General features: G+C 35.8%; 1 protein-coding gene across 1 annotated transcript in view; it reads right to left on the bottom strand.

The window, feature by feature from the left end:
• Positions 1-24,132, bottom strand: part of LOC116661438 (MAM and LDL-receptor class A domain-containing protein 1-like) — a 66,184-nt gene that overhangs the window by 3,482 nt on the left and 38,570 nt on the right. The window contains exons 6-11 of the mRNA XM_032473564.1: positions 19,569-19,670; positions 18,791-18,937; positions 17,149-17,315; positions 11,345-11,437; positions 8,390-8,597; positions 1,113-1,259 (exon numbers count right to left, since the gene is read on the bottom strand). Coding sequence (XP_032329455.1) covers positions 1,113-1,259; positions 8,390-8,597; positions 11,345-11,437; positions 17,149-17,315; positions 18,791-18,937; positions 19,569-19,670 — 864 coding nt within the window. The remainder of the gene's footprint in view (positions 1-1,112; positions 1,260-8,389; positions 8,598-11,344; positions 11,438-17,148; positions 17,316-18,790; positions 18,938-19,568; positions 19,671-24,132) is intronic.

A 24,132-nucleotide genomic window follows, 5' to 3' on the forward strand; every position in this document is an offset into this window, starting at 1 on the left:
GTCAGGTACTCAATAATTGGTTGGAGAAGGAGAAGAAAAATTATATGAGCTTGGAGGAGATGTACTAGTAATATATCTAGTTCCCATTATTAAAAGTCTCCTTTCTATTTTAAACTTTAAATTTAATACAAGCTGGCACAGAATCTTACAGGAAAAATAAAATTCATTGGCATAAAGGCCAAGATTAAGATTTTACTCCACTGGCAAGTAACAAGCTGCGTTTATAGTTTTAGACAACAGATGGATAGCTGAAGTCTCCCTCCCCATCCCAGCATCCTCCCTGACTAGTCCCAATTTCCATTGACTAAAAACACGGTCAAAACTGTTAGTTTTGGCATACTTCTTTGACAATCTCAAAGGAGTAACAAATATAATAATGTCCAGTGGGGTTCTACGAGCTTAAAGAGACTCTAAAGTTATAATAGTTGTGTTATTATAAAGTTAACATAATACTAATGTACCTTTTCAATGGCATCCAAACAAAACAGAGAAAAACAGAACAAAACCCTTCTGCTTTCCTAGGAGTTTCACAAACCCTTACTGAAATGCTATATGTAGTTACAGTTGCTGTATTTAAAGGGCATATATAAAAATTGTACTGGTGGTTAACAATATAAATGAGGAAGAAGTAAGACTGTAACAAAGAAGCCTAAAGAGTGATTAAATTGCATTCAAGTATTTGTAGATTTATTTTACAGACAGTGCTAAATCTCCGTTCTCTGTTCCTAGAAAGAAGATTAAACTATTTTTCTTTCTGCTTTACAAAAACTTGGACTGGTCTAAAAAGAAGGCAAGCCTACTGTATGATTCCTGACAACTAGAAAAATTTATCAGGGAACTTTTCCCCCTCTTCAGACCTTCAAAAACCAATCTTTTAAATAATGTAACAAATTTTTTTATTATTAAAGCAATGCTCCTTTCAGGAAACTCAAGTAACCACAAATTATTAAGTCGATCAGAAGATCATAGGGCAAAACAAAACAAGAGTTCCATGTATGCAGTCTGTAGATAGAAATGAAAATACACAGTATTATCACTCCACAGCAGGAAAGACAAGACAACTATTTAAAACAAAAAAAACAAAACAAAAAACAGAGAGGAAAGCATCCTACCATGATCTGTATTTGCGGCAGGCTCAGCGCCAGGAAGACGGGGTTCTAGGTGGGTTAGCCCTTTCACGAATTCCCAGCGTGAATCTTGCATGAGAAATGGCTCCCAGCCGCAGAAACCAGACTCAAAGTCACACCTGAGATCATCTGCTGTTGTACGTGGAAAAGAAAACAGGGTGTGAAGAAATGCAGGAGGAGCAAGCAGGGAAAGGCTGACTCCACGTCAGCCGATCAACGGAGGCGATCAGAACAATCACTCTACTTTGTAAAGGGTGTTTTCTGATTATCAGAACAGTTGTTCTTTTCCCAGCCTCACAAAGTTTTCCACGTGCTGTGTGAAGCATCACCCTTCAATATTCTATTTGCAAGTCCAGCACATTTCGTCCTGGTTGGACACCTCCATTGCATTTGCAAGGTGACACTCTAGAGGTTTTCAGAGAGTAACTAATTTACCTGCCAAGATGAACAAGATTCACCGGCTGAGATGGTCAAAAACAATTTGAAAGGATCGAATTTAAATTAATTCTGGACACCTTGAAGAGCTTGAGGTCAGCACTTTAGTACACATCCTATTAGCTATTTTAACAGTTAAAAAAAAAATCCCTAGCCACTTTGGATTGCAGGTAAATGAGGTATTTTGAACTTCAATTCCCGCCACCCATTTAATATACAACAAAAAGTTAAAAAAAAAAAAAACTTAAGATCCTGTATTTACCACAAAAGAACTAGTTTTAGAGAAAGTCAAGATTTGAGGTAGGCCTCCTAAGCACCTTTTAGTCAACAAATTAGTGAGAAAAAAAAAAACCAGCAAGTTTCAGAGGACTGGGCAGTAAACTAGAAATGCTAACATCTTGATGTGTGCTAACAAAAAATTCATTTTTATGTGCTTAAATTTTCTTTTCGTAAAATAAGACTCACAGTGTCCACCTATCTTAGTAGTTTTGGGGATAAATTAATACAATTAACTTAAAACTTATTTTCAAGTATTTCTCTTTATGCAGAGGCATTTTCATAGCAGAAGGGAGGACAAAATAATTCCTGGTCAGAAAACACCTAAATTTTGACAAGCTCCCTAAGATCATAATCTATTCTCTTTAATAAAAATAATAATAGATGTGTTACCACTGACCTCCAAGTATGTATCAAGTATTCTGCATATATTACCATCAGTGCTCACAAATACCCTCCACAGTGAGTGCAATTATCCCCAAAAGACTTTCTTTTGGAAACGTTAGCACTGTGCAACTTACCTATGGTAAATTTCAGTAAATGGAACACCCAGCCTTTGAATTGTCTGATATCAAAGCTTATCCTTTGAAGCCTCCCTACACCAGGGACACTGTCTCGTAATTAAAAAGACTGCATCACCCTATGCTTGTTCCTAACCATTATTTTCCATTTTAAATAATATGACCAATTTTACCAATATACTGAATAAGCTCACTCTATTTGAATAATCAAAGGGTCTTCAAATGTCTATAAATATGGATGGATGCCTGGTTTCATCAACAGGTATTTCATTGCTAACATGTTAACTCTTAGCAACACTAAAAGTGCATGATATGCAAATAACAATGCCACTTAAATTTCTCTGCATGTAAACTGAACGTTTTGATCTTAGAGCTATGCTTGTTTTGATAGTCATATAATGGACATATAATGAAAGATACTTTACAAGTAAATATTATTGTCCCCCTTAAATCAATTTCTCAAAAAATAAAACCAAGTGAATTAACTACATGTTATATAGATATGTATAACTTCATATATTTTAGTGTAATAATGAAAGAATATTGCACATTATCTAATGGTTAATCAATCAATCAGACAGGGAAATGCTGCTCACCCATACAGTACCCAATTGAAAACCTGCTGCTTCTGGACCTTTATCTTTTCGGAGCTCTGGTTACAGAGTTGATACAATACTGGTATTGATAAAAAGTTACTCCTTCCAAGGGGAACTGCTTCTGGCTTTTGACACAGTCTTAAGAACCCCCTCCCTGGGCTTCCAGAAGATCCTCTAACCTGGTTCTTTGGTCCTCTGTGAACTTTGCCACCTGCTAAGTTACCTCCCAGCTCTTCTACATCAGTTGGTGGGGTGTCAAAATACACACTTGACCTCTGAAATGTGCTATAAAGTTCCAAATTCTTAGTTGTGAACTTGGTCAAGTAATACTTCTACCTCCCTCCCCCAAGGGTACCCCCAATTCCTAAAGAATAGAAAATCTTCCATCTGGGTTGGCCTAGATTGCTCTACTTTACGGCTTTTGTGCTAACAGAAGAATTAATACATATCCTCTTTCCTCTCAACTGACCCTGTTTGGGCAATGAATTCAATACTGCCCTGTTAGGGGAAAAACTGATATATTGATACACAAAGGAAGCAAGCCCATACATATCAGTCTTATTCACTGCAGGTGGGGAAGTAACCATCCTCACACCAACTAGGCAATGGTGTGAAATGGCTATAAGGACCAGTGAGTGCAGAAATGGAAAGTACAGTGACCCAAGCATCACCAGACACTTCCACAGACACCTCACAACTGCACGTGCATCACTCAACTGCAAAGATACTAAGATTTCCAGACAGTTACTTCGAATTACATCAATGTTGAAATTTGGCTGTAGGAGAAAAGTTCAAACCATTTCTTTCATTACCTGATGTTTTATCAGTTCAAATGTCCATCACTGCTCTTTCTACAGAACACTAAACACCACTGTCCTCTGAAAAATGAAGACCAATTTTTGAAGTCCATCACCATACAGGTTGTATGAAAGCAAAATGGTTCAGTCACCTCTGTAAAACTCTTGGTGAACCACTCAGCTGTATTTTACCAATGACATTCGTTCCAGTACACTTCAAAGGACTTTTTTAAAGCTGAATATCCTAGAACTTAACTGCACTATAAGTCAAATTCCAGTCACCAAAGTTGAAGTCCTTCCATTAATCTTTCTCTTACGTAATTCAAAATGTTGAAGGTGAAGTTATAAATATCTGAAAACCAGGAGGGCCAAATACATTCTGGCAGCTAATAAATGTGTTATGATACCATATGTGTTAAACATTAAATATTTATAAAATCTAAAAAATCATCTATTCATATTATAAGCAAAATGTATTCATTACAAACAGTGATTCTGATTATGTGGTTGCTTTTATTTAAACTTCTGTGGCTACAGAACACATTTCACCATTTCTAATCAGAGATATGCCACTGTTCATAATTTGAGTGAAATTTCACCGAGTTCATCAGTTAGAGTAATATTTTTATATTATGACAAAGCTTTCTCTTGCATATTTAACCACCGAAGCATATTGGCAGAAGAAAAAGAATTTCACTGTGGCAGCTGAGGAAAATTCTGGATCATGAAAATTGAAATATTTCTGAATCCACCAGTTCAGAAGTAAATCAGTTCTCTATTATAGAAGAAAAAAAGTCTGTGTGGGAATGAATGGGAATGTTCCATCCAATAAACATAGATTTTAATATGATTATATTATATAAACACTTTGTTAATATTTATTGAGAGACCACAAGGATCTTTCCTCTGCAAATACACATATATATATTTCCCTTATAATTCAGGAAGTATTTTAATATTCAATATTTTTTCAAAGTATGAAAGACATCCAGAGACAGTATCACAGTGAAAATTAACTGCATTGCGTTGGATTCTTGATTTAATCTGGAATATTGTACTAACCTCTCCTCTGAAGCATCACAACTTAGAGTAGCATTTTAAATGCTCTAAAAAGTCCTATATATCCAATTAAAAGAACATTTTCCCATGGAATTTCTAAGCTGTTCTGATTTGAACACAAATCTATCCATCCTTCCATCTTTTTTGGAACACACACACAGTCTTTTTCTATGTTATGACTGAAAAGCAGATATGCATTTTTTCAACATTTTATTGAGATACTATGTGCTTAGTATAAATTTTACCTCTTAACCATTTTTAAGCACACAGGTGAGTGGCACTAAGTACGCTCACACTGCTGTACAACCAACACCTTCATGTGTCTCCACCACTGTTCATTAGCCCAAAGCGAAACTCCACGCCAATTAAGCACATCCTCCCCTTCAGCACTGGCAACCACTCCGCTTTCCACTTCTATGAATTGGATTCCTCTAGGTAGGTGCCTTACGTGAGAGGAATTACACAGTACTTGTCCCTTTGTGACTTGCTTATTTCCTTTAGCATGACGTTTTCAAGGTTCATCCACGTTGCAGCATGTGTCTAAAATTTTGATATATTTGATATGTAAGTTGTTAAGCTAGCCGATGTACACCTTTAGATATGTTTGCTACATGTTATGTTTTATTTTATTAGAAATGGTTTTAAAATATATTGCATATGGGGAGAGGGTTTATCTCAAGTAGTAGAGCGCATGCTTATCATGTATGAGGTCCTGGGTTCAACTGCCAGTACCTCCTCTAAGAATAAATATATAAACATAATTCCCTCTCCCCACCAAAAAATATATATATATTGCATATGTGTTTTATTCTTAAATGTCCCTATTTTATACAGAATCATGTTAATACCATCAAAAATCTATTGTTTGGAATAGATGCAGGATGTGTCTTTCTAGGACTGGCTTATTTCATTCAGCATAATGATTCCACTTACATGAGGTTGTCTCAAATACTCAAGCTCACAGAAGGAGAGAACAGAACAGTGGTAGCGGGGACTGGGGGGACACGGAAATGGCAAGTGCTTGTTCAGTTGGTATAAAGTTTCAGTTTTGCAAGAAGCAGGCTCTCCTACTGTCAGCAATACAGCCCTGTGCACCTTTTTGTCAAATGCTTTGCAATACTTTTAAAGGCTCTGTCAAAAACACATCCTTTTATGAAGTATTTTGAGAAGGGAGAGGCAGAAAGGTGGGGGAGCTTGGGAAAAGCTCTCTTGCCTGCTCCACTGGCACCCGTCCGACCGCTCATGTTCACTGAAATGATGTATCTGAGGTGAAAGTGCGGTGGAGGGCAGGCATTTGTCTGTGCATCTCCCACATCAGTCCTGAGGATGGAGCCTCTTAGGTGCACGTGGCAAAGTTTTCCGGGGCCAGTGCACTAAGCTGCTTACAGTTTTGACAGGTGACATCCTCTACCCGCTAAGAGTCAGAAGACTTTGGACAAATTCTGCAAAACTGCTCGAAGGCAGGCTCGTCACACCAAGCGTGGGCACGTTCCCATCCTTGCAGTGATCACAGCCACATTCCTGATCTCTCTCTCTCTCCCTCTATATATATATATATATATATATATATTCTACACTGTCCTAGAGACTCATCCTACAGTGGGATAAAAAGAAGATACAAAACCATTTTTCTTGTGTTTCATGAACTTAAAAATCCTATTTGTAAAAAAGTTTCATTTTATAAATTCAAATTTGTAAAAGACAAATTTAAAAGTATGTGTAAAATGTTTCAAAGTGTTTTCAGTTTCAAAGGAAAGCCTCTCTTATTTAGTTCTAACGTATATAATATGCATGTGTATATATGCACAAATGCGTTAAATACTTTAATTCAGAAAATAGTGTAACATGTATCAGTTATGATAATTCAATGGCTACATAATTTCCTCCAAGCAAAACGGACAGCACAAATATTTACATGAAGAACTCATGATGGCATCAAAGTATACAGATGTTTTGTAATATGTTAGATAGCACATGTTTAGGTTACATCCCCTTTACCAAGTTGATCTCAGTCAAGCAAGCATGCTACATTTTCTTTGGCCAAATAAGTTGACATTATTTGGAAAACTGAACAGACTAAGAAGTAACACTATTTGCTGATGAGGATAGACATCTGTCCCCGAAGTCACACAAAAGAAACAGAAGATACACACTATGGGGAAAATGCCAGACAAGTAATCAATACAATTTCAATAAAGGAAGATATATGGGAAAATACATCCAAAATCAAATGCTAAAATATTTACTAATACTCTAAGTGGAATTTGATTAAGAAAACCAATTTTAAAAAGAGCATAAAGACCCCTTCCGGTGTTGGGGGGCTAAGTTTCAATATGTCAAATTGAAAAGACAATAAATATAGTTACTTTGTTATTGAAATTGAATAATACAAACCATTAGAAAAGTGAATTTCTCCAAAAGAAATGAACTACACTGTGTATAAAAAAATTTTAATGAAGCATAGAAAGGAATATGACCCTCACATTAGAGAAAACAAATTGCCCTCACATTTTTAATGACAAAAGGAGAGCACCCAAAAAAAATCAGTCCAGGTCATGTTGGTAAGTAGCCTATTTTGTTCAAATCTAGTGTTAAAATCAGGTGTCTGAGGAATTAACTGAATTGCAGTTTATGAACAGGCAGAGGACTCCCCCTTGCTTTCCCATCTCCTTTCTCCTGCATCCCTGTCCATTGCTCTTAATAAAATCCTTCCTCACCCATTAACAGAAGCTTACTGTACAAAGAGCTTTTCATGAAAAAGGTGACATTTATCTTAACACAGTATTTTCCTCTTGTTCAACAAAGCATATGACTAAAGTAAAACACTGCAACAAACTTTCCAATTTTTGATGATTAAAAAACCCTCCTGTTTGTGATACAGAAATTGATGCATTGGAATTCATTGTTCCTAAGAGACTTAAATATTTTAGTTGCTAAGGTACATCATATAAGAACCATCATGTAGGTTGTAAATTGAATTCTATTTCCTTTCTAGTATGAATTGGTTTGAATAATAATGGGATTTCTTGTCACTACTCCTATCAAAGATTCTCCATATAAGGTCTGAAACAAAGGTGTTGGCTCTCTTTTGCCCAATCATGAGTATGCATCATGGCTGACATGATTTCCATGGTCGTCATGGCTGCCTGGAAGGCAGTGGCGTCCTCCTCACCCCTCCCCACAGTTTCCTCTATTAACTGATCAGCATGGGAAAGTCCTACATTTAACCAAGGTTAGCAATCTATATGTAAGAGAGAAATACAATGAGGTTCCCTCTCCTGTCCACTTTCCTCTTTAACCAAAACACATACACATTTACACACACACCGCCCCCCACTAATCACAACTATGCATTTGTTAAACAAATACATTTTGCAGTGTTAGCAAAAAGCACCAAAACAGTAAGTCAGCACAGAGACCCCCACAAGGAATAGTACTACTAACTTCAGAGTGAGACTGCTTCATCTCATTGACCTTACTTCATCTATATTAACCTCACCGACCTCAAAACACTCTTGTAAATCCAACCACCGTCATGAATATGAGCATATGAATAAGTAAATCATTAATTCACTTACGGCAAGTCACTGGGTCCTCATCACTCTCATCAGAACAGTCCTGCTGAGAGTCACAGACCAACTCCTGGGCAATGCACTGCCCACTGGCACAGGTGAATTCATCTGCAGAGCAAAGCCCTCGGGCTGGGGTCTGTGCACAGGCATAGACCCAGAGCTGATCGAGCCCAATGAAACCGTTCTGGCTCAAGACAGCCCCTTCAAAAATAACCTTTGGGGAAACAAAAATAATTTGTGAGCTTATAATCTCTTCTAAAAGACAAAAAAAAAAAGAAAGAAAGAAAGAAAAAAGAAAGTAGGAGGAGGAGGTGGAGGAGGAGGAGAAGTATAATCTAGATTGAAGAATTGTTGAGAAAAATGCCAGCTTAAAGAGCAAGTAATACAACTAACAAACAGGGTCCTATTTGATAAGCCTGACCCACACACATAAGACTGATGGGCATATTAGAAACCACCCATGAGCTAATGAGAGCATCCCACTTAATCACTGACAACGTCCCTAACAGCAAACTTGTTACTTAGCCAATTTTACAGCCCTCTTTCTTTCATGTGCAAGGAAAAGAATGTGTTGTCACCTGCTTCTACGATGGGAGTTAACAGTGCACCCGGTTTTTGAACTACTGAAATTACTTACTGAAATGCATAAAGAGAAATGTCAGGCAGATAGTAAGGGACAAAACAGAAGAAGAGAATGTTTAAAATGATAAATTTTAAAAGCCATTCATTTTTATAAGAAAGAATGTAATCATCTAAGAGGTGCTAATTAAAGGAAATAAATCTCATTTTCTCCAATCAAATTGCTAGCTTTCTGAAAGTATGCAACATTAGCAAGTGAAACCACCACACACTGCTAGTCTAGTGTAAGATACCGTTCAAGTAGTAACATTCCTTGGGGCTCTATCCAGATCAATGTTTAGTCAACACCAAGAGTGCAGGAGAGAGAGGAATCACTGACTGAATAGCAAATAACTAATTCTCTGCTATCCACTATGGCAGTCACTAGTTATATATGGCTATTTCAATTTAAGTTTATTAAAATTAAAATAAAATTCACTTCCACATTTCAATAGTTAACATTTCAAGTGTTCAGTAGCCACATGTGGCTAGTGGCTACCATACTGGAGGTCACAGAGATAGAAAATTTCCATTAATGCAGAAAGTTCTATTGAATAGCACTGGTCTATATATTGATAACATATAAAAAAGATATTAGAAATAAAGACTGACTTCTTTTCATCTCTTTCAGCTTAAAGTTTCTGAATAGATCTTTTTTCTTTTCAAAAATATGAGTGATACATATTTGTGAAGAATTACTTAGGATCAAGTTTGCCTGTAAATTTAACAATTTATAAAATAATGTTAAATTTAAATCATATTTCATAATAAGAAAACTTTGTATCTTTCTCTAAGATGAATATCATATACATAAAAATTAGGGGACCTACAGATGTGTATTTTCATAGCAGCAAATATCAGATATGCAGAAATGATACCAGTTTGGGTTTCAAAAATTCATGACTTTAAACTTGGATCTCTGCCATTAGTCAAAAGCTAGTTACATTTAACGTGCACTTGGAAGCCTAAAATAACTCCAAAATTGTTTTCTTTATATTTTTTGTTTTATCTTGGAGATAAGTACTAAAACAAATTTCATTATTCAGCTTCTTAAAAACAGTACAAAGGTCCAATTATTTAGTAACTCTTTCAGAAGCTAAAAAAAGGACATCAGCTTAGAAAAATTAAAATAGTGCCAAAATGTTAACTCAATGGGCATATGATATAAAACTCAACTTTGCTGAGAATGCTACAAAAATACTATGATTCAGAAATTCCAATCCCCCCAACCCCCACAGTAAATGGGAGTCTAAAAGTCTTCATGGTTATAATTCAGTTACCAGTTGGGTTCTCCCTTTTAACACCTAGAAAAATGTATGAGTGTGGTATTACCTTAAAGGAATGAAACTGGTTCCATAAGCCACACATACAATCAGTCTCATTATTTCACACTCACACTCCAGTAAAAATATATTTATGCTCTCTACACACAACACAAAATGGATGAAATCTTAAAGTACTGCACATCAAAAATAAAAATCTAAACCGCAATTAATAATACCAGTATTGTGTTGACCCCTCTGATGTTACTATACTTTGTAATATTGCCATGAAATCAGAAAAAAAAATAACAGGCAAACACTTAATATGAAAGTTAAAAAAAGTTACCAGATATGTGTTTTTTCTGCATAACCTCAGCTCTATAGACAACACAAAGTCCCAAGATAATATTTTTGAGACAGCACTCTCACTGAGCAATGTACATTTCAGATGTATCTTTGTACAAGTAGAGTCTACGCATGTGTAATGAAGATGTGAACTACTGCATTCAAATCATTTGCATAGACTCTACTGATTTTTCAATACTGATTTGTCAATACCAGTTTATTATTTATCTCCTTCTAAAAAAAAAAACATAAATACTATTCAGCCATAAAAAACGACAACATAACGCCATTTGCAGCAACATGGATGTTCCTGGAGAATGTCATTCTAAGTGAAGTAAGCCAGAAAGAGATAGAAAAATACCATATGAGATCGCTCACATGTGGAATCTAAAAAAAAAAACAAAAACAAAAAAAACAAAAAAAAACCCATCTCCTTCATAATGCAATTGGCTTCCCTGGTTGCACTGCATGGTGTTGGGGGTGCTAGGGAGGGAAGCCCATGGAAGATGAAGCTCTAAACAACAGTAGTCACACTCCTGCTCCTCCACTCAGGAAAACTTGACCTGAGTAGGGCTAGGCACAAGGAAAAGAAGTAGGTAATTGCTCTCCCCAAATACACAGGTCTACATCCCTAATTTAAATGCTAATTTAAATTTAGCAATGGGTGATACATTCACTACTGCAAGGCTAAAAAAATTAAACTTGGGATAAAAATACTTGTTTTTTGCTTTTATACCTTAAATGTCTTCCGTCCTTCTGGTATTAACACATCCGCTTTCACCCATCTTCCATGAGTTGACGTGTTGTATGTCCAAAATATTTCTTCTTCCTTTGATTCAAATATTCCTTTGATTCACATATTTATATCTGCTCTCTTAACTGCATTTCAATACATTTACGCTACCTGTATGATATTAAGTACTAAGAAATTTCAAGTGTTGGTTAAAAAGATGTATAATATTTTAAAGGAAAAATAAACTGGAGAATGGGGGGTGGAGAAGAAAAGATAGAGCACAGAGGGTTTTTAGGGCAACAAAAATACTCTTTAAGATATTTAAATGATAGATACGTGTCATTACACATTTGTCCACCAATTTGCAACACCAAGAGTGAACTGTATATGTAAACTAGACACTTTGAGTGATCCGGATATGCCAACGTAGGTTCATCAATTGTAACATGGGTACCACGATGCTGGAGGATGTTGACAATGAAGGAGGCTGTGCATGTGTGGGGCGGGGGGGGGGGGTATATGGAAAATCTCTGTATTTTTTTCTTGATTCTGCTTTGAATCTAAAACTGCTCTATAAAAATTAAGCCTAAATTCAGGAAATAAAGCATGTCTACATAATAAAGCTGCTTTTTTATGATGGAGAATAAGGACAAAACAAAAATTTGAATGGGATCTTAAATAAAATACTGCACTTCAAAAACAAATTCTAAATAACAATTAATTAGCAATTACCAGCTATTTAAATGTTGATCCCACTGATGTTACTGCATTTTGCAATACTGCCATGATATTAAAAAAGAAAAAAATGGCAGGAAAATATTTAATATGAAAGTAAAAAAAAGTTACCAAATACATTTTCTGTACAATCTGAGTTTATATATTTTTCCTATGGAAGAATTCGTTCCAATTTCCCAATAATAGTTGTTTTCTGGAGATTATACTTCTATTTGACTCTCCAGTCATTCAATCAAAGACCTTTTCATGTCTTCAAAAGCATGTTATGTCATGCATTTGTATAATGATCATCTTCCAGGTAGCAAAGTGTATGCAAAATCATGTTACTATATACTGTGAGGTCAGATACTTGCTAAAAGTCCATAACGTACTTCACAAATCTGCCTGTGGTACTGGGCTTTATGATTTATGACTATGCTTTTATCATCTGAAATAATCCTATTTTTCTTTAGACTTTATGAAACATTCAAGTTAATGTGACATTTCCCTGGTAAAGACAGACCAGACTGTTCACAATGTTCACCCATGGGCTGCATTGCTTTCCCACATATCCATAGAGTGAAAGTGCAGAGTCGGGGTATAAACATGTCTCAGGCTGAGCTCTGAGACTTACCTCTGTGTCCTCCTGTGAGAGAGGAAGCAGCACTGGAAGGTGGCATCTAGTTGTTAATTCAAATGACACATGACACATGCTTTTTCACTCTCATAAGCCTTTTATCTCCTCACTCAGTTTCACTTATTTCATTCATAAGCAAGATTTTTTTTAAATGAGTCTATTGTTAACTTAGTCCTTTACTCTCTGTTGTGTACTCCAATTTCCAAGTCTTAAATATTTCAGGAGATCGTCTAAACAAATTAAAATGTACTTCATTTCATCTCTTATTCGTATCAAAGGTGAAGACTTCCACAAGACAAGGAAACATACATCGTGGATGTATTTCCACGAATCGCTCCTAGGTCACATCACAAGGAAATGAAGTAATAAAAAGCTGAGAAATGAAGCAAAACTTTCTCTCAATAAGTTTTATGCCATTCAGTTATTTAGCATCGAGGCATTTAACATCCTCCACAGATGCTTTTAGTGACACTGCCTGGTAAGCTGCATTCATCACGTCCCCTCACTTCCATTTTATGAATAATTTACAGCTCTCGTGTTCTTTTTTCACACTGATTCCCCTCTGTTCTACTGGACGAATGCATTTACATTTTTTTTTAACTGAGCAGCGTTCTTTCTAAATTCAAACAGTTTTTCATACACTAAGTCAGTGGAATACTGTGTATGAAATCCAGATTTTTCTACCACCTTTTCCCATCTACAAACAACAATGAAAAGGAAAAAGGATTTACCCCAAACTAAATGAAATCAGCTTTTATTTTATTTTTACCCGTACTCTCAGACTCTTACCTAGTTACTTTCAACAGATGCCAATGTAAAAAAAAAACTCTCAGCTCGGAAAAAGTCTTTCAAATGATGTTCTAATTTTCTATTAACTTAAAATCAATAAATCAATCAAAATTAATTAAGTATCTTTACTCTCCTAGACCAGGATCAATAATGCCTTTTTACCTTTCAGGAAAAAATATTTATCACTAGACCTCTTGCAGATCCCTGCTCATCCTTCCCTCTTCCAGTGAAAAAATCACAGGCATCAAATCCAAGGGGTTTTTTTTTAACTACTTTTAAATTGCATGTGGGGAGAGGACCATGTACTCTGGCAAAAACCTTCCTTCAAGGAAAGCTTTTTATAACTTGAAACCTTGTATCATACAAGGAAAAGATACTTTCTAAGGCAATTTCCTTCCATCCCAACTGTGTTCTTCCTATTTACTTGCCAGTGGGAATCTTAAAAATATGTTAAAGGCACCACAAGCTGGGAACCCCACTACCCTTGGCTCAGTGATGTGGAAACTGTCCTCAGGAAAGAGATAGACTGTTGCTATGATTATTATCTTACAGATGATGGGCAGAGACTTCATCCAAGAATAGTTACTTAGATGCCTTTAAAAGTTTCAATTTCTTTTTTAACCACTTGCCTTTCACCTATGTTTTCTACTTCTCAAGTTCTAAAGTACACTGAAAATAAAGAAAATGACCCTAAGCATTCTCATTAGGTATTTCTTTTTTTTTATGGTATAGTGTAAACATAACTTTTTTTTTAACTTTTTTTTATTGAGTTATAGTCATTTTACAATGTTGTGTCAAATTCCAGTGTAGAGCACAATTTTTAAGTTATACATGAACATACATATACTCATGGTCACATTTTTTTCTCTGTGAGCTACCGTAAGATCTTGTATATATTTCCCTGTGCTATACAGTATTATCTTGTTTATCTATTCTACATTCTGAAATCCCAGTCTGTCCCTTCCCACCCCCTGCCCCCTTGGCAACCACAAGTTTGTATTCTGTGAGTCTCTTTCTGTTTTGTATTTATATTTTGTGTTTTTTTTAGATTCCACATATGAGCGATCTCATATAGTATTTCTCTTTCTGGCTTACTTCACTTAGAATGACATTCTCCAGGAGCATCCATGGTTGCTGCAAGAGGCGTCGTTTTTATGGCTGAATAGTATTCCATTGTATAAACATACCACTTCTTCTTTATCCAGTCATCTGTTGGTGGACATTTAGGCTGTTTCCATGTCTTGGCTATTGTAAATAGTGCTGCTAGGAACACTGGGGTGCAGGTGTCATCTTGAAGTAGGGTTCCTTCTGGATATATGCCCAGAAGCGGGATTCCTGGGTCATATGATAAGTCTATTCCTAGTCTTTTGAGGAATCTCCATACTGTTTTCCATAGTGGCTGCACCAAACTGCATTCCCACCAGCAGTGTAGGAGGGTTCCCTTTCTCCACAGCTTCTCCAGCATTTGTCATTTGTGGATTTTTTTAATGATGGCCATTCTGGCTGGTGGGAGGTGATACCTCATTGTAGTTTTGATTTGCATTTCTCTGATAGTGATATTGAACATTTTTTCATGTGCCTATTGATCATTTGTGTGTCTTCCTTGGAGAACTGCTTGTTTAGGTCTTTTGCCCATTTTTGGATTGGGTTGTTTGTTTTTTTTTTCTTATTAAGTCATATGAGCTGCTTATATATTCTGGAGATCAAGCCTTTGTCAGTTTCATTTGCAAAAATTTTTTCCCATTCCGTAGGTTGTCTTTTTGTTTTACTCATGGTTTCCTTTGCTGTGCAGAAGCTTGTAAGTTTCATTGGGCCCATTTTATTTTTGCTTTTATTTCTATTGCTTGGGTAGACTGTCCTAGGAGAACATTTCTGAGATGTATGTCAGATAATGTTTTGCCTATATTTTCTTCTAGGAGGTTTTTTGTATCTTGTCTTACGTTTAAGTCTTTGATCCATTTTGAGTTTATTATTGTGTATGGTGTAAGGGAGTGTTCTAGTTTCATTGATTTACATGCTGCTGTCCAGTTTTCCCAACACCATTTGCTGAAGAGACTGTCTTTATTCCATTGTATATTTTTGCCTCCTTTGCCGAAGATTAGTTGACCAAAAGTTTGTGGGTTCATTTCTGGGCTCTATATTCATTAGGTATTTCTTGATTCATCTGCATATATTCTAAGGGTTGTTTTCTTTATTCTACTCATGGAATATGTAAATGATCATTTTCATCAAGAGCTAATGTTTTAAATGATAGGTTTGGAGTCCTTTTAAGTTGGTGATAAAATATCAACTTGTTAAAGTAAGCCAAAAAGAGAAAGAAAAATACCCTATTATATCACTCATATGTGGAATCTTAAAAAAAAACAAAAACAAAATGAAAAAAGAAGACACTAGTAAACTTATCTACAAAACAGAAACAGAATCACTGACATAGTAAACAAACCTATGGCTACCAGGAGAAACGGGGTAGGAAGGGATAAATTGGGAATTCAAGAATTGTTAAGATTAACTAAATAAATATATAAAATATAAATATAAATAAATAGATAAAATAGATAAAAAATCAGATTTCTTCTGTATAGCACAGGGAACTATATTCAATATCTTCTGGTAACCTATAATGAAAAAGAATATGAAAATGAATATATATATGTATGACTGAAACATTATGCTATTCACAGAAGTTGATACACTGTAACTGACTATATTTCAATAAATAAAAAAAAGAAAAGAAAAATATACCAACTTGTAACTTAAATGTACTTTGATGCAGATTTTACTTTGGTGACCAATGTGTTACCTATATCAAGCACAGCAAATAGTGTCAGAAAAGACTGGACATTGCCTTGCAGAATATTGGGTAAACTAAAGGATCAAACATCAGTCAACACTAAGATGTATACCCAGTTGGTTCTGACTAACACACTAGATCAGTTCTCCCTGATTAACTTCTTATTTTCTTATAATATGGGAGATGGACTCTCAATAACATACTCTTATTATATGAGGAGCTATCTGAAGGCAATTTGTTTTCACTCTTTTCTTGTGCAGCCCCAAAGCCACCAGAGCAATGAGATTGCTCATTTTCAATAATCCATAACTCCATTTACACATATTGAAACTTAAAATCCATCAATGATGTTCAGCATAGATTAAAGTAATCCTTAGTATTAGAAGATTTATAACACAAATTCCTACTTGAGCTTAGGATAATAATTCATTCAACATTTAATGAATATTAATTAATCTACCATGTGAAAAGCCATTATTGTAAGATCATATATATTTTTAAAGCATCTTTAACCATAATATAAGCTCAACAGAATTATTCCAGATTTTTTTTACTATGCCTTTGTTGAAGAAGGAGTTGGAATTACAGAGCATTTCAAATTGCATAGAAACTCAATGGGCTTGGTTTACATGGCACAGGTGACAACTGAAAGATGCTTGAAGTTTTAACAGTACAACATATATGGATAAAGTTATTTTATGAAATAACATTGTGAAAATGATCACAGTGACTTTTGCACATGACAATGTCTCCTAAACATTTCTTTTTAAAGGTAGTAAGTCAAGTTAAAGAATGCCTACAGCCTACACACATATTACCAAGAATCGAAATTTCATCTATTCAGTGAATTTGAAATCAATGCAAGTTCCTTCTCACCTTATTATCACAGAGTCCTACTCGCAGAGCACTGTTTTCCATTGAGTAATAGAACTGAAGACGGCAGCTCTTGCCGGAGCAGTGACACACAGAGCTATTCAGATAAGCCTTGCTGTCTAAATGGTTAAGAGCAGAGGCATGCTCAGCTCCCACCCACATATAGTAACCTGAAAAATAAAGGGGAAAAAAGCAATTTAGAAAAAATTACCTGCTGTGTGTTTGAACAAAATTACTGTATTTCTGGAGTTTCCAAAATCAATCTTGAAACACAAATATTTTATTTAAAAGGATAGGGTGTTTTAAAATGCTCACATCAACTAGAGTTTATAGGTTTTTATTTCTGTCTTTAATTTCTAAAATGCATTGAAATCTCCTCCTAATTCCTTAAATCAGAGTTTGATCATACCCTTAATATGAAAATTCAATATTCTTATAAAAAGAAATCTATTGATATAAAAATCTCTATGCAACCAAATGATTATTTTCTTTTAAATGTTACAATGCAATCTTTCTTTAATCAAAAATTCCTCATCTTTCTTCCCAGAATTCTTTTCCCTTTTGATGAATATCCAAGAACTGTGGGAAATCAACAGAAAGTGTGACATATGCATATAACAGGGATTTGAGAAGGAGAAGGAAGACAGAAAGGAAGAGAAGTCATATTTGAAGTAATAATGACTGAGACTCTTCCCCCAAATTAGTATCAGACACCAAACCACAGATCCTGGGAACTCAGAAAACACCAAGCAGGACAAATGTCAAAAAAAACTACACCCAAGCATATATCCAAAACTGCAGACAAAGACAAGACAAAATCTTGAAATATGCCAGGAAGGAAAAACATCTTACCTACAGAGGAACACTGGTAAGAATTGCATTGGACTTCCCTTCAGAAATCATGTAAGCAAGGAGAGAGTGGAGTAAAATACTTAAAAGTATCACAAGAAAAAAAAAAAAACCCCAACAAACTCAACCTCGAATTTGATAGTCAGCAAAATTACTCTTCAAAAATGAAGGAGATATACTTTCTCAGACAAATAAAAACTGAGGGAATTTACTGCCAGTACATCTGCTTTGCAGGTAATGATAAAAGGCATTCTTCAAAGAGAAGTAAGATGATATAGCTCAGAAACTCAGCTCTACAGGGGTGGAGGGTATAGCTCAGGGGTAGAGCACCTGCTTAGCATACAAGAGGTCTTGGGTTCAATCCCCATCACCACCATTAAAAATAATTAAAGGAGCCTAATTACCTCCTCTCTAAAAATAAAAACATTAAAAAAAATTTTAAACCCTCAGATCTACATAAAGAAATAGAGAAGGAATGAAAATAAAATAAAACCTTTTCAATTTGCTTAGCCGATCCAAAAAAAAAAAAAAATGAAGTCTATTCAAAACAGTAATACTCTTAATGTATTTGATAATTGTAGTTAATGTGTAAGTGAAATGAATGACAGCAATAATACAAGGGTAAGGAGGGAAGAATTAGGAGTGTTTGATTTCAGCGCAGCACTCGCACCACCCATGAAGTACCGAGTTATTTGAAAATGGACTTGGATTCGTTGTAAATGCATTTCCCAAATTCTAGAGCAACCACTAAAAAAAGTGAAAAAGGAAGCATATGTACATAATTTTTCTTTGCTACCTGCATCGTCACTACTTTGATCCTGCTGCGGTGCAAACTCCAGGGCAGGAACTTCTCTTGCTTTCATGCGCATCCAGGAAATTTGCCCGGCAGATGGTTCTGACACCCAGTCACACGTGTCAAATTCAAATCCACAGGGCTGGCACACTAAAGAGAGGAGAAGAAGATGCTAGTGGATCATCAGAGTCCACTAGGTTATAGTTGCGATCATGGTTATAGTTGCAATCAAGGCTTAAACACACACACACTAACGCATATTTGGGAATTGTGAACCAATGAGCCTTAGCATGTACTCTACTTTTTAAAAGCTATTCAGTTGATCAAGATGGACATCCTATCAGTGAGAACCATTAACATTTAAAAAAAAAAAAAAAAAGGAAGAGGTTTCCACTTTTTCTTAGACCACGGCTTCAGCTGTGTTTTTTTAAATGGCATACTATCTGACCCTACTCACTGAATGGAATTCAGTTACTTAAATCATTTGCTATTCATAATCACATCGAAATTTTAAAAAAGACTCATTGTATATAATTCCAAGATCTTTAATGGAATTGTTTTACAAAACAACATGATCTTAAACTGATATATTTATGATCTTTAATTTTTAGAATAGATCATGGACTTCCAATGACACTTTAAGCTAACACTAGGACATAGCTAACAACAGTTTGTCAAGTGAATATTCCTACTAGTGGTCTGATATTCCTCTTAGGGGTCTAAGTCTCACAGAAGGCCTAACACTAACAAGGCAGGCAGGACACTTCAATTTAACACTTACACCTCAGTCCTTCATCTATAGAATCAAATCTGCAGAGACTTGCATCCGGATGGCACAGTTCCTTCTCACTATTTGATGCATCTTGACATGGTAAATTTTCATCTGTTAAATTTAAAGATTGGCAAGAAGTGAGAAAGCATTGTCACTAGAAAGAATCGTGTATTTCTCAAAATGTCAGCATTTGTTCTACAAAGCACGCACCACCCAACTCCTCACCCCTTACGGAGACTCATTACACAGAGAAACCAACATAGATTCCAAGACAGAGAGAATGAATAAAACAACCAGGCCGGTGCTTCTGGATTTTAATCAGATCTCTGTGGTAATTGCCAAGCCCCTCAACCAAATTCTCCATGTCTCCACTGAAAGAGGTAACATGCCCTAACATGGAAACAGTTGGCCCACGATCCAATGGATATTTGTACATGTGTCAAATATAACATATGGAATCTTCCTTAACTAGAAGCTGGGTGTGCCCTGGACCTACTTTCCCTGAGGGGCCCATTTCCACCCACTACAGACCTCCAAACACAGGATGTGAAGGTGAACGAAGCAACCTTCTTGCCCCTGTGGCCACCACCCAAGTAATTCTCACTCACATTTCCCTAAATACCTGAGCTTTGACTCCTTGGCATCACATGATACCTGTGTGCCCACTTGTTGCAGTCATCCACAGACATCCAGCCCCCAAGTCCCCGAGGAATCAAGCCCTTGGATCAATGTCACTCTTCCCTATTTCTTTTTTGTTGTTGTTGTTTATCTGGGGGAGGCTCGGTAATTAGGTTTACTTATTTATTTTCTTTAAGAGGTACTGGGGATGGAACTCAGGACCTAGTGCATGCTAAGCACGTGCTCTACCACTGAGCTATCTCCTCACCCCTTTGTCATTTCAATATTCGCTTCCATCTTGCCTCTTAACTTCTTGATGTTTTCCTTATTGATGCTCAGGAGGGGAGAACCTTGATGTCAAACCACCTCCGCCACCCCTCAGCTGAGGATTAGCAGGCTCTCCCCCTTCCCTCCTCCTCCCCAGCTTCTGGCAACCACTAGCCTGTTTCCTGTCTCTCTGGATTTGCCTACTCTCGACATTTCATATAAATGGCAGCACACATCACACGGCCTTGTGCTTTGGACTTATTTTACTTGGCAGAATGCTTTCAAAGTTCATTCAGGTTGATGCAATATATATCAGGTCTTTATTCCTTTTTTTTTTAATCCCTACCACTCTACTATTAAATCTAATATTTCATTTTTCCTTCCTAACACACCTGACATAGGAATATTGACATAGGTGATCACTCCCTTTTCCTCGAAATGTTTTCCTATTAGACTCTGGTACCTAACTTTCCGCGGTTTCCCTTTTGAACGACTAGCTGCTCATTCTGTCTCCTTTGCTGGTTTTCCCTCATCTCCCCAACGTTACACGAGGTAACTTCAGGGTGCCCCAGAGCCCAGTCCTTGGATCTCCTCTCTATATTCACAATCTTGTTAATATTGCCTAGTCTCATGCCTTTAAAACATTTCCTAAAAGCCAGTGACTCATAAAATTCAGATCTTCCCCTGGACTCTGACACAGATACCCTGTCGCTGACTTGGCCACCCCTCTTTGGATAAATGACACGCATCTCAAAAGAAATATGCCAAAAACTAAACTTCCGATTTTCTCTGCTGAAACTTCTCCTCCCACATGTTCCCCATCTCCATCCATGACAACTTCATCTTTCTAGTTCAGGCAAGAAATCTGGAGTCATCCATGACTCATCTCTCACTGAACATACTGTCCTTAAGCAAATTTTTGCTTGATTTATAAAACACATCCAGAATCCCACTATATCCTACCTCCTCCACTGCTACTACCAATTTTGAGTCCAGGGAACATCAGTCTTTCTGAGTTATAGTAAAAACTTCTTATTTTGCCCCATTCTGATCTCTAAAATCCTCAGACCAAAATAAAATTGAATGACATATCTTAGAAATCCACATTTATTTGGAAATCAAATTGTACATTTAAGTAAAACAGACTTTGAAATGACCAGGTATTTTGATCTGAATGAAGATGAAAATATAACTTACTAAAATTGATACCATTTAACTGTAGCAGTGCTTGGAAGGAAATTAATAGATATAAGGGTTTTTGTTAGGTACAAAAAAAGACTGACCTCAAATCCTGTCATTTAGCTGCCCATATAAAGAAAGGATGACAAGAAGAACACGTTAAAGCTTAATCAAGCAGTGAGTCAGATCACGTCCCCCTCTTTTCACATGGGTGTCCATCCCACAAGAAATAAATGCAAAAGTCCTTTCCATGATCTTCCTCACACAAACCAGGCTTCCTCTTGCCTCAAGACCTCAGCATTTGCAGTACCTTCCAATAAACACGTGGCTTTACCCCTCAACTCCTCGGGTTTTTTATTTTGTTCTGTTTTTTTCACTCAGAAAATAGATTCTTCACATGACCATGCCTGACCACTCTATTTAAAACTTCATCCCTGCCTCCCCTGTGGGACTCTTATCTCAGTTTCTGCTTTATTGTACCAATAGCACATATCACTACCTGACATAAAATACATTTTTTAAATTACTTGCTTAGTATCTCTTTCTGACTAATATGTCAGCTCCATTTACTCAGGGGTTACTGTTTTCTCACTGCTGTCTCCCTAGTGTCTAGAAAAATTCTTGACATAACATAGATGCCCAATACATACTTGTTAACGAATGAAAAAAATAAATGACCTAAGACCAATTTACATTATTTACTGGAAATAAAATGGAAGTTTTGGTTATGAAAATGATATACAAATAGTACCCAGAATGTGGTTTCTTATAATGGGAGCTACAAATGATGACTATGCCAAGCCTCCTAAATGTAAGACTCACTGAAAATAAAACTGCAGATGCAAATATGTGGGCAATAAATGAAGCTGAGACCACACAGTAATGATTATCATGAAACAATTAAAACTGTAATTTTTATAGATTCGTATCATGGCTACCAATCTCCTGCCCCTAGAGCTGCATAATTAAATATTTGCCAAAGTTCAATTAAATGTTGTATATTATCTTTAATTTTTCACTATACAAGACCCACAAAAGTACTATAAACAAAAACAGCAAAATAATCAAGTATCAAATTACATGGAACTTAAACTTTAGTTTGTGTCAGTTGGTATTAAGTATCTTTCAGCAATGTTAACTATTTTTACTACCTTTGGGCCCCCTCAAGCTGGAATTTACAACCATAAAAACAGAGGTATGGGGGGGTATAAGTTGTCAATCAAGTAAACTCCCGGGCAGCTTTTTATTTTAATGCATTCAATCCCAGAGCTCAAAGCTATTTAAAGATGTCCTATTTATAGTCATATTCATTTTCTCTCCCTCCTTATCCCCCCCTAATCTTACACTGCACCACAATCCAGCTGTAGAAAATTATCTTTAGCATTTTAAAATTCCCCATCAATGATGCACAATCAGCAAGATGAAACTTTGCCCAAAACTGCAAGGTCTCTCCACCAATGAAGCCACACATGTTGAGCCTGTCATCCTTCAGATCTTATCTTGTGGAAACAAGTTATGTGAAGTTGGTCAGACCCTCTCACATGGTGGAGGATAAAGTCTAAGCCTGGAGGCCACTGCAGCAAAAGATATTGACATCCACTTTTTACTCCAAGGGCTTTTGACAATTTCTTTATCATTCTCTTAAATTGGTAATGGATTTCAATGAATAGTCATTAGATCTTAAAAGGTAGCTAGAAGTTAATACGATTTAAAAAAAAAGGTAAAAAGGTCCTCACTTACTTACTGGATAATATATATATATATGCATTATTCAGGTTCCCATTAAGGGATAATTTGTACATTTGGAAACATTATAAATGAGACAAAGGCAAAGTCCTGGCAAATCAATCTAAAAATATTCACAGAATATTCATAATATTCTGATTATGAGGCACAGCATGCAATCTTTGTTTAAAAAAAATAGCAAGTAATCTATTCAAGAATCAATGTTATTTAAGACTCGGTGATTAAGCACATTCTTATTTAGTCCATCACAAACTTTGACCTTTTTTTTTCATATTTCCTACTTTCGTAAAGTCTAAACAGATCTTCCTTTCAGTAAGTGTGCAGTAAATGCCCGTATCTTGGGAAGGGCCGTAGTTAGAATGATACTGTTTGAAAGTGTGGAAATAATCTAAAATGTTTCTTTCATATTTAAAAAGAATTTAGTTGTATCGTCCAACTAGAAAATATTCAGAAACCATAAAAATACTTGTATCTAGAATTTTTACAGAGTTGTTTATATTTCTATAATAAAGGGCAAATAGAAAAAGTTAGATTTTTTTTCCCTAAAAATAATACTACACTTTAATAATTTGTGTGGTAGCTTCCTCACTATCAGAATTTTTCCAATTGTAAAAAGTTACTGTTTCTTTTTCAAATTTCTTTTTAAATTTTTAAACAATAAAATTATACTTTTGCGTATTTATTTCTATGACTTTTGACATAGAGCCATGATCTGCAAATCCATCAGTATCTCATTTAGTCAAGTTTTCTTGATGCCCTCCAT

This window comes from Camelus ferus, chromosome 35 (assembly GCF_009834535.1).
Source record: "Camelus ferus isolate YT-003-E chromosome 35, BCGSAC_Cfer_1.0, whole genome shotgun sequence".
Taxonomy (NCBI): Eukaryota; Metazoa; Chordata; class Mammalia; order Artiodactyla; family Camelidae; genus Camelus; species Camelus ferus.